General features: G+C 33.3%; 2 protein-coding genes across 4 annotated transcripts in view; one reads left to right on the forward strand and one right to left on the reverse strand.

Annotated features, from left to right (window-relative positions):
• Positions 1 to 2150, forward strand: part of LOC100160065 (flocculation protein FLO11) — a 42935-nt gene extending 40785 nt beyond the window's left edge. For all 3 annotated transcript variants that reach the window (XM_029487342.1, XM_016807889.2, XM_029487343.1), the window contains 2 exons: positions 470 to 748; positions 936 to 2150. In XM_029487342.1, the coding sequence (XP_029343202.1) occupies positions 470 to 748; positions 936 to 1663 (1007 nt within the window). In that variant the 3' untranslated portion in view covers positions 1664 to 2150. The remainder of the gene's footprint in view (positions 1 to 469; positions 749 to 935) is intronic.
• An 842-nt stretch (positions 2151 to 2992) lies between these two features.
• Positions 2993 to 10670, reverse strand: LOC100162114 (alpha-tocopherol transfer protein-like). Its single transcript, XM_016807887.2, has 8 exons — positions 10517 to 10670; positions 10285 to 10421; positions 9981 to 10214; positions 6717 to 6876; positions 5456 to 5705; positions 4933 to 5043; positions 4737 to 4839; positions 2993 to 3774 (listed from the first exon to the last, which is right to left on the reverse strand). The coding sequence occupies exons 3-8, from the start codon at positions 10120 to 10122 to the stop codon at positions 3635 to 3637; spliced, it is 906 nt and encodes a 301-aa protein (XP_016663376.1). The 5' UTR covers positions 10123 to 10214; positions 10285 to 10421; positions 10517 to 10670; the 3' UTR covers positions 2993 to 3634.
• Between the last annotated feature and the right edge of the window lie 1935 nt (positions 10671 to 12605).

Genomic DNA, 12605 nt, shown 5'->3' on the forward strand with positions numbered 1-12605 from the left:
TTTAATGTAGGAGTGCATTGAGGTTATGAATTAAAAAATAGCAGACTTGGCCACAATGTAGATTTCACTACTTTGATAGGCCGAATTTTTTGGGAGGGAGTTTGGAACTTGGCCTTTTTTCACTGTTATGTTTTTGTTGGGGATAGAAATATACATTTCTTTACTTTTAAGGGATACTGTTTTAAAATATAAAATGTAATATTACAAGGCACAAGGCGTAAAAAACGCACTTATTTTAAATTAATTTTGATAACTTGATAAGTGATAACAATTAAGTGCCTATTGAAACGCGCATTTAAGGTACCTACTAAAACAATAATATTGTTATTGTTTATCTATTTTGATCCATATTTGTTACTTTGATGGTAGCTTACATTTATTTTTATTAATTTCAACATAAAAAATAATATATATTTAAAATAAATCTATACTTTTATCATTATTAAAACTGTTAAATTTTATTTTAAAGAAATAACTACACAAAAAACTCGAAATCCTGAACGAAGATTTAGGAGCCGGACACCATTATTGAAAAATACAATAACTACAAGTACAACACCAGAAACCTTGGAGGACAGTGATCGGGAATTCTTCAGTACGTCGTCACAGCCATATTTCGACGATTCGAGTCTCTTTGCGAAGACCCGAGATGATCGTAAAATTGGTGGATCAACAGAAGACCTAGCTAATACAGCTGTAGTTGCCATACATACACTCGCTACTGCACCGCCTTCAGATTACGAATTTAGTAAGAAAACTTATACACCTATAATAGATTTATATGCTATTATAACAACGCAATCGGTAAAAATGTGATACATTACGAGTATAATAATATTGATTTTATTTATATTAACAAACAAATAAAAGTTAGGTCATGTTAGTGACCATGGATTATATCAAAAAAATATATTGCTTGATTTTGACGATTGCAGGGCCTTCAACGCACAGTCCGCAGCAGAGCGTTTTTCGCGAAACCACTCAGAACCGCGAATATTTCGAGCCACAAGCACCACATTCGATAGACTCGTTCGATGTCGTCCAGCCAGCTAGACTACCGGAACAGTCACTGAGACAATCGGCACAACCTCAACTGCCGCCGCCGCCGCCACCGTCCATCAAGCTGCCCGCGGTCTCATTCCAGCCGGCACCTTTCCAGCCTTCTCCGTTCCAGGCGGGCCCCTTCCAGCCGGTCCCGTATCCAGGACTACCGTTCCAAGCAAACAATGCGTTCGCGCCAGTCGCGAGACAATCGCCCACGACTGCCCTGCCGCCAGCCACTTCTCGACAAACGTTCATATTGCGAAGGGGCCCGTCGAGGACCACGCCGCTTGGAACAGCCGCGACGTCCGCGCCACCGCAGTACTTGAACGACAACACGCAGGAACAGTACGCCGACTATTCGGAACCGGAACAGGCATCCGACTCCAGTGAACAGCGGGTGGCCCTCAAGGGCAAGGTCCGGATACACGGTGACGGGTACATCGAGTGTTTGGACATGGGCAGTTTTCCACACCCGTTCTCGTGCCAGAAATTCATATCCTGCGCCAAAACGGAATACGGAGCGCTGTTCGGATGGGAGTACACGTGCCCCAAGGGGCTGTCGTTCGACCAAGTGGGTGGCATTTGCAACTGGTCGTCCGGGCCCGTGTGCAACAACTGATGTGTGACCTGTTGTACGCGTCGCAAAAGCACGAAGAAAAATGAAAAGCGCTAACAATAACAGACAAAACAAAATTCCTAGTCTCTCTCTGTATCTGTTGCTCTCTCTATATCTATCTCTCCTTCTCTCCCTCCTTATCATTCCATCCCCTATATATATCTTCCTTTCTCTCTCCCTCTCACTCTCTCTCTCTCTCTCTCTCTCTCTCTCTATCTCTCAACGTATAATTTTTTTGTTACGTTTAAACGCTGAATGTTCTTTTCAGGGCCAGTTTTTGATAGAGAATCCAACTCGGATGAAATTACATTAATTTAATCGGACTGTCGATATCAAAATAGTATATATACCTAAGTATTGTAATTTCATTCGATTTGTTTTGTATACATATTTTATAACTACGTATATGTTGTAATAATTAAATTTATATATTTTGTATTTTTACGTATTTAAGAATAAATTGTAATAATTATAAGATATTTTGTGTGTACATTTTATAATTCAATTCGATGTCTTACATGTTAAATCCCATGGGATCAGTGGCGTCATTTCAGTTTTTGAGAGGGGGGCAAAATTTTTGACTGGCTCAAAATAAAACTGAAAAAACCACTCGCTAACAATTACATTACATTATAATTGCATTTTTATCTCAATACAAGTCTTCTTACATAATTGTATACTTAATAGTTAGAATCAAAGGTTACTATCATAAGCATAAGTAACTCATTTTTTTGAAAGATAACAATAACTAAATAATTACTACATATGTAGAGGAATACTTAAATGAATTACCTATTATATGAAGGCGCAAAACTAGCCCATACCCAGCCCGACAGCAAATGCCCACCCTGCCACCCCTCACAATGACGTCACTGCATGGGATGGATCAATGGATCATGGATGTATCCCACGCTCATGCGTTCACGTCATTGAACTATTCTTTATATATACAAAGGTACTCATATAATATAGTACATTATACGGTCAATTTAAACTTTATAAACACCTAACCTATACCTAACCAAAGTATAGTTTATAATTTTTAAACAAATAATATTAATAATAGCATTGTTAATTTGTTATCAGTTAAAAGCTGTACTAATAAATCAAATGAATATTTTGCCAATCAATTAAAACGCATAGTATAGGTTAGGCTATCTATCATATTAACTACTATATTTAAAAACATCATAATTTATCATTGCAATATATTTGTGACAAAACAATATTCTATAATAGCTTATATCTATATAATAATATAATTTTTGGAGGGTGGCCAAAAATTCCCTCCAGGGTGCAGCGTGTATATTATAATAAAATTTTGTTGTTTATATGAATAACTTTATAGGGCCGGTGCCCCGGTATCCCACCTGGTTTCATATTTCTAAAAGAAAAAAAAAGGTGAAATGAAAAATCCAAGACGTTTTTATTATTTTTTGCTTTACGAAAACACATATTTTTTTTTATTAATATTTTACGAGTTTCTAAAAAACAATATATTACTACATTATACCTAATCTACATGGTTGAAAAACATAAAAATATATTTCTTTCTAATTTATATGCCTAAATACCTAAAACCAAATATATTAAATTATATAATACTAAATTGAATAACGTCTCTCGATTAATCTACTGTCTACATTAAATTTTACTGACAAATACTATAAAGATACTTTTTTCAGGCCGAAAGGTACATTTAAATATAATACTAAAACAAAATTAAAAGTATAATATTGTTTTCTATATCCAAAAAAATAAATATGTTAAATAAGTATTGCTTTTATTAAGAAATATACCGCGTTTATCCGTGTATATTGTTAAATGTTCTAGGTAGGTATACCTACTTATAACATTTATAACATTTTGTGTTCATATTGTTTGAATTCATGTCTATTATTCACTAAATACATAAGATCTCTAGTATAATTTATAGTCTACCGTGAACGACATTATATTTTCTTATAATGTGGTTCAATCGATGTCCAGCTTCTTAAACGTACCACTCATGTCTATATCAATATTTTTCGATTGTACTGGTCGTTTCGATAAATCGGCTTTTGGCATATTTCTGTACCACTCGTCGTCTTCTTTCGTCGCTCTCATGATGTCGTCTAAAATCAATCAATCATAGTTAAAGAAGATTTTATAATTTATTAGGATAGGCATGTACGGTCTGCCTGGCCATTGCAGGGGGGCAGAAATTCCTGCCTTGGCTCTATCCGTGTTAATGTGTAATTGTTTTCGGGCAGGTGCTCACTAATGATACAAATATACGATATAAGTATATAACTATACACCATGTTCAAATGTAGACAACCACTAAAAGATTATGATTGAAATGTTCTGGACTACCTATTCGATCGTCTATATATTATATATATTGTTTTTCAATGTGTCATCAACCCAAGTGACCCGACTGTGAAAGAGTTTGTTTTAAATTAAAAATAGACTCAGATCTAATCGCTCTCAAAATATGCTCCCACCATTCACGTTCATTTTAATACAAAGATATAGCTGAGCGTGTGAACAAATAAAATCAATGGTATTTTAAATGCATATCTATAGGTACCTATTTTAAACGACTACTTCAGTAATATGTATAAATGTTGTTAGTTGACACTAATAACATCACTTAATACTTAATAGTTAATATTATGTTAATAATAAAATACAATTTCGAATTTATATTTACCTACATATGTATATACAACAATACTAGATTTTTAAATAAATACATTATATTATGCTCTCCTTTTAGCTTTATTTGTTTTGAGTGTTTTGACATACCTAAATATCAATTTTTTGGCTGACTTTACAAATACATAATAAAATGTTTCCGACTGATTTTTCGTATGGTTTTTGTTTTTATGGTTACTTATTAACAAAAACATATTTATGATTCATAGATTTTATTGTATAGAGGAAAAATATTGAGTAGCGTGCTACGGTCTTCCTTTGCAGGTATCCAGGCCGACCCTGAGGATAGATGTCAACTAGGTATAGCCGTATAAGTACTAAAATTGTTTCGATCACTCGATCAATAACCATGTCAATCGTTAATAAAATGATGTACCTTCGAATTTCTCAATACTGCCCGCGGTACCGCCGTACTCGTCCGGTAACACATCCCTGGGAATATATTCGTAAAGTGTATCGTAGGTTTCGTGAATGACAATCTAAAACAAAACGTTCAAAACAATCAATACAATTAAGGTATATACACAAACTAAACGAGAATTTCGTTCAGTAGGTATACTATTACTATTTACTCGGTTTTGAATTTTAGACGGCATGAAAAGTTTGAAGAAATTCACTAAGCGCGACACAAACTTTGGTGGATTCACGTAGTGGACACCTCTTACTCGCAATGGCGTAGCTTCCTGAAACCGAAAACGTAACCTTTTACTGGAATGATATTATAATTATTAAGATTAAAGTATGTATTGTATTCGAGGTATTACATACATATTTGTATTAATACGCGATTAAATACATTCAAAATATAAATGTATAGGTAAACCAATATGCATTAACTTATTAGATATATTTGTATTTTGTAATTATTATGCATACTAATTTTTCTTTGAAATAACTATAATAGTATAACCCGCAATAAAATGATTCAAGTAAGTAAAATATATAGGTAATATATTATTCACTATTAGCTGTTATAAATGATTACAGATTTTCGCAAACGGAATGATTGTTTTTTACATAGGTAGGCTAGTACCTATACATGATGTACATTTTATATGACTTACGGTCTTACGGCTGAATAATATTTATACTTACGTCTATGCATCGCATTAGATTTTTTGTTAATGTAGGAGTAAAGCTTAATAAATAAGACAGTTGACAATGTTTGAGATCGAGCAAGAACACCAATCCGTAAACGGGTTCACGACGCATTAAATAATCAATGGTTTTTAATGATCCTTTACACATGGCCATCGCATCAAAGTCCCCGTCGTTGTTTTCAATTGACCGAATAATGTGTACACGATTTGCTTCCGGTGTCATTTTCGGTAATACCGACATTTTTCTACAAACCAAATATATTAATTTATTTTAAATTACGTACTCTTATTCTATACCTACACATAGTACCTATATATTATATTCATATTATACTCTCGAGGAAATCAAAATAATTTGTATCATCGACTATATACAGACAAAGTGTAATTTATAAATAATTATTGTATAGTATACAGTATACATTATGCAATATAGATACCTATTATCTTATAATTTGTCAGCAAAAGAGAAATTTGGAAATAATAAGGAAAATACGTCCATCTTAAATCTTATTGCAACATTTCTATTCCCCAAAAGTGGTGTAGACAAGGATTTGGGAATCGTACCGAAAAGCAGCAGTTCTGGAATCACGGCCCTTTTGAAAATATGTTTTAAAAATTGAATTTTAAGGGAACTATAGGTAACGTAATTTTTCTTGACATCTCGTCAGTGTGACACCAGCCTTCGAAACACTCAGTATACGACTCAAAAATAGTATTTGAAATTTATTGTACCTATTAATATTGTTCATCTAAGGTCACTATAATCTTTAAAAGGGAAAACAAGTTTATTTTTATAGTTGTTTATACTTCTTTAGTTAATAGGGAACAAATCTAGTTTTTCGGAAATCATTATTTTTAATAATATTATTAATTGTTACAACTCTCAAAAATAGTTGTGTTATGTGTAGAATTCATTTTATTCGCTTATTAAATTTAAATGTCCGTCTACTTCTGATGTTTGTAACCCGAAATCGAAATGTAAGATATATAAATTATTGTATTTACATTTAACACGTAATTTATAAAATCAAAATAATTATATACGTTATGCATAAACTGTTACTTATATATATTAATCATTATCTTTGAACATACGAGAATAGTATAAATATCGACCAAAATATTTATTTAAAATATTAAGAATAATAATAAAATTCATAACTGACATTTTCAAGAATGAAAAAAATAAACGTTGAAAGATTTAAGTTGCTCATATGGCTATATTGTGGTAAATATTAATAATACGAACTTACCCAACTTTAACTACCTTTTGAATCCATTCAGCATCACTAGACATGTCGTTGAAAATTTCTGGCATTTCTACACGAATCGTAAAGTAGGATTCAATAACTTTCTTTGTCCTTTGCAAATTATTTTTACGGCCAATGAGAAAATGTCTCAGCCATACTCGGTCTAAATTTAAAAATTAACAAAAAATGGCCTTACTTTAAATTCAAGTTTATACTTACAACGTTATTTAACCTCAGATTATTAGATACTATTCCTGGAGTTCTGTTAATACACGGTAATCTCCACACACGGAAAGCGTTGCTTATTTTTAGCATTTTTTTCCCCCTATAACGTGCTAATTATTTATTAATTATAAGATATGTGTGCATAATTTTAGTAAAGATTGTATATTTTTCTATGAAAGAGAAACAATTTAAAAAAAAAACCGATTAATTTGCGATAAATATTTTATTTTTATTTTTTAGATTCTGAGCGGAGCGAGGAAGCTATTGTTTTTACAATGGTGTTTATTTTTTTTATTTTTATATCCTGTATACAAAATTTCTTCTAGAAGGAGTGTTTCGATTTCAACATATAGGTTTTTATCTTTTAGCAAATTGGATCAAGATAGTACTTTAGAGAGGTCATTTTTCGATTTTCTCAATAGTTATTTAATGCCACGGGAAAAACCACCGGAAAATTACGAAAAAACGCTAAAAATAAGATTTTCATTTCTAACGCTTTGTTTATCACCATAGAAACGAATAAACAATTATAATTTATAAAATAAAAAAAAGTGGCCATTTCTCAAATAACGCAGTTTCTTGAAAACTACTACTCAGATTTTCTTGAAATTCAACATAGATATTCAGTTTGAGCTCATAAGTATCAGTCTGAAGTCAAAAATGGCCTAGGTATTTTTTAACGATCACCAGGGAGTCAGAAGTGTAAATTCATTGGTTTATAAAAGAAAAATAAAGAGTGGCCAATTAAAGGTCAAATTATAATTTATAATTGCGATAGCAACAAAATAACAGTAACAATTCATTTTTTTAGAAAAAATAAATCACCAATCTTTCTATAATAATAATATTAATCAACAATTTATTATTAAACATATAATATCACGATATATATGCTCAAAAAGAGGAAAACCGGAGATGATCAACTTACATAAAAAAAACTCACGTAAAACAGTTATTATTTTATTATTTACTACGTCATTACCAGGCAACAGAAAAGTTAAGATAGATTTTGAACACCATACACCGAATATTAAAAACGAATTGATCAAAGTTTGAGTCATATGGAGTTGGAACATTTAACGGGAAACGAAGTGCACGGGATCAACTAGTATTTTAATATTAATTCAACTTACATGATAAAATAAATAATAACAAAATATAAAATATATATTTTATCTTTTATTTTATCTTTCGTCTCCGCTCAGAATCATTTTTCTTATACAATGATATTATATCATTGAATTCAAGTCTAATACAACCATTATACAATGACCCACTCGTAATCTACTTTACAGCAGAGCGACATCCACTTACCTCCTTTTTTTATTATTTATACGGTATATACAATATTCTGTTCCTTTAGGAACAATAAGAATATGTGATAATAGAAAAAAATTAGATATTTTGATGAGAGGAGTCACCCAGTGATTTTTTTTTACTTTAATGTATATTGTTATACTTTAGATTACTCACTGAGAAGATCTCGAAACCATATTCTGAGTCTCCTGGGGGGGAGGTGTCCTAGGAATTTTGAAAGTGGCAAGGTTTGAAATGAGGGGGTTGGTATGAGAAGGGAGTTTTGAATGAAATCGTTTGTAAAAAGTTACTGCATCTTCGTAGACTGTTTAAACTTTTAGATCGGTGTGTAAAGTTAGGTTTGAGATATAAGGAGGAGAATTTTTGATTTTATGAAAGAAGTTATTTTGGAAGGTTTGAATTTTATTAGTGTTAGATTTTTTGGCATTGCCCCAGAGCCGAAGACCATAGGTCTACACCGGCTTAAACAAGTATTTATAAATTGAGAGTTTAGTATTTAATGAACTAATGGAGTATGTTTGTTTTGGAAATTAGAGTTTTAAGGATGCGGAGTCTATAAATATTTAAAACATTTTGGCTACAACTTTTTATAGGTGACTAGATCAAAACCTGGTAAATTAGGTACCTGTACAATATATTATTATTATTATTATTGTATTAATATTATTGTAGTTATGTTATTTATAAATATTACACAAATCACAAATGTATACTCGATTTATCTTAACTAGTAAGTTGTAACTACCATATTATTAATTAAATAATTATAATATAATTGTATAACAGTTAAATATTTTATTAGCTTTCAGTACATAACTATTATAAATCAACAATTATAAGGCCGGGGCTATACACGGTGTTTTCCATCGAATTAAAAACGCATTGGTTTAAATCAGGGCAGCTATTATACATGAAGGTCGTAATACGGGCAAATTAATTCGACGGAAAACGCTGCGGTTTACGCGGCAGAATATGCCGTGTATAGCCCTGCCGTGTAGACCTAAGTAATAAGTATACAAACTAGACAATTTTATAGAAAAAATAATTAACAACTTGTTAAATATTTAAAATAATGAAAATTCAAAATAGCAATAATTATTAAGCTACTTAGCTATCTACCTAATGCGTTTTGATTAGCGTAATAAAAATGAAATGTATTATCTCCCATAAATAATTATATCCTACCTAAGGGGAAACACAAGTAATACGTTTTGTTACGGATTATTTAAAATCGATCAGATTTTAAATTATTTTATATAAAATAAATAATTCGTATTAATATGATTTAGTAAGAACAATACAGTGACTAATATATTTAAAATATATAATTATAAAGTATTAATTCAACTTTATCCTTTATTATACGAGTTTTCACTTGTCACAATTAACTTTCCATAATTTGGAATATAAAATTATAGACTTTAGTAATAAATTTAATAGTTCTTTTTTTATTTGAACTACCTATTAACATTTAATATTCGTAAATCGTAGGTATAAGAAATATCCAAGAAACTTTTATTTAATCTCATGGAAAAAGGTATATACATTGTAATTTTAAATCCGACAATGTTTCTGATAAACAAGATTCGCCGATGTACTAATTATACGATTCATAATATACTATGATGAATTTTTTAAGTGCAATTTCATTTATCCAGGTGTTTAGTTTAAAAGTTTAGTAAATCAGAGGATTAGTTTTATTCTGAGAAACATAGTTTAACAAACCTGTTATATTAGGCAAATGCGGTTGTTTAGACAACCATTCAATCAAAGCGTCAATATCTTCTTCAGTTTCTTTAGGATCTTTGTAGAAATACAGATTCTTGATAGCTTGTTCATGTTGTTCATTTGGCGGCGATAGAACCATTGTGGCTGATATAGAGTTGTGTAAAAATAGTATGCGAACTTTTAATAAACAATTTTTTGGAGGTTTGAACCAAAATTTTCCTTCACCGTATCCTGTAAATATGACAATGATATAACGTGTAAAACTATACTACTGACTCAAAATGTGTAGTAGTTGCCGTACATCATCAGTTATTTAGACGGTGCAATATACTAATCGTAAACATACACGCTTGTTCGTATAAAACAGACTATTGATATGTTATAGGACTAGTTCGTCTTAGCCTTGGCCAATTTCTCTGGATTTATTCGTAATATTACCTGTAACAAGTCCAATAACACAGTTGTTTCCTGAAAACTATTCAGGGTCGTGCTTAGTGATTCACTGATCCCCAATAAAATGTCGATAACGCTACCTATAGTTTAAATAAACGCTAGTTTTTTTAAGTAGTTTTCTATCTCGATTTTCAGCTTTTTTTTAGAACGAAAATTCACGATTATTAACCTGCTTAAGCCCTAAATATTAGGGCCATTTTCGTTTCCAATTTATTTACATGTAGATACTCAAACACCTGAAACAGTGAAACATATTACATAGGAAAATCAAAAAATAAAATAAAATATGTTATAGGAAGATAGGTACATGCAAGTTATTAGGATAAAAATTGGTATAGCTGGAGACGCTGGCCATCGATTCACATGTACCCATGTCCCATACTTAATCTTATGTATATTTTTGCAAAATTTTATAAAACGGTATTACACACTCGCAGTCTTCGGAGTTTATATATACATTATTTCACTGGCATACAAATAATATTATATATTAAATAAATATTAATTAAATATTCTACTGTTCTCTGTTAGGTATAATGTAGGTACATTTACTAAAATGATTTACTACACTTATACTATTAAATATAGTATAATATTATCATGTATAAGTATAACATCATGTAAGCGATTAAATAGACGGGGGTTGTCAGGATTACAAACTAAACAAATAATACTTATTAGGTATCAATACGATTTATTAAGCTAAAACGCGGAACGTCGCCGAAGCGTAAAACTATTTCAAAACACAAATAAAATAAAACGGCGGTTCGACCGAGAGCACACACGTCGTGCTCTACGGTATCGGCGAAACAGGCCTTGTTACGGCGGCGGAGACGTGCCGCTAGGTCGACCGATAGTGCTGCCCTGAGCGGATAAAAAAAAGATCGCTAACAATCGGCCTTCCTAACTTACGGTCCGTCCCCGGGCCGTTTACAAAATCGAGATTCAATAAACCAAAAAAAACATCACATAAATTTAAAATAATACACGCGGCGCGAGCGATCGGAACTTGCGTCGACATCGACGGCGAAGCTCAATATTAATAATACAAAAAGACATCGCGTGGGCGATCACAAAACACAAAACAAATAATATTATACTTTATAATAAATAATTGTTCGCATCGAATTTGATGGCGGACAATTCTCAATAAAACAAACAAACTATAATAACGAATATAAACCTTTTTTTTTTTTTTTATTAAACAACATTGGTGGCTTAAGGCCGGCCGAGCTCGTAGTCGTCGAGCTGTGTGGGTTCTGGCTGTCACCCTCGTCGTCGGATTGATCCCGGTCGTTGACCTCGTCGTCGGATTGGTCCCGGTTGTTGATCTCGTCGTCGGATTCCTCGGATTCGTTGCTGGAGTGAGCCCGATCGTAGACCTCGTCGTCTTCTTCCTCGGATAGGGGCTCGTCGGCGTCCCCTCCGTCCGGTGTCCTTCACTAGGGGTTGCGGCTCTGCTCCTGCGACGTATACGTTCCCGTCGTCGGTGGCGAGTATCTCGGCGAGTACGTCAGTCAACATGCGACTGTTGGTTTTGAAAACAATTTCGCCCGCTTGCTTCGAATAATTGACGTGTGGCAGGTCGAGCCACGTACGACCAACCAATACATCGACTGGTATCGAGTCGTCCGGCACAATCTTCAATTTGTGGTCGGACCCCATCACGTCGTCAATGGTGACGTCGGCAACACCTTCGCCGATTGTCGTCGCGCCTGGTTGATCGACATTTCCCACCGTATACAAGGGATAAACGGCATCGCGTACGGCGATTCCACACTCGCGGGCTATCGTCGAACGTATTAACACGGCGGAACTGCCCGAATCGATCGAACCGGACACGGGATGTCCGTTTACTATCACATTTTTCGAGAACGAATTTTTCGGCCTCATCCTCTCGATTACGCCAGCATGATACGCATGATCGGCCACGGACGCGTCTCCAGATCGTTCAGCAGTGATTTCCGAGCATCGGCCTCGAGTGTGCTGATTGGAGTTGCAGTTCGAGCACTTCATCGGTCGTCGTGGTTTCGGGCAATCCCTACTGATATGTCCCGTGCCACGGCAATTGAAACAATAAATCGTCGGACGTGTCGAAGAACGTCCGTTTTTGGTTCTGATCTAAACGTCGACCATCCAGCGACCGCCGCTGGATGTCGTTTTCGGCGG

This window comes from Acyrthosiphon pisum, chromosome A1 (assembly GCF_005508785.2).
Source record: "Acyrthosiphon pisum isolate AL4f chromosome A1, pea_aphid_22Mar2018_4r6ur, whole genome shotgun sequence".
NCBI lineage: Eukaryota > Metazoa > Arthropoda > Insecta > Hemiptera > Aphididae > Acyrthosiphon > Acyrthosiphon pisum.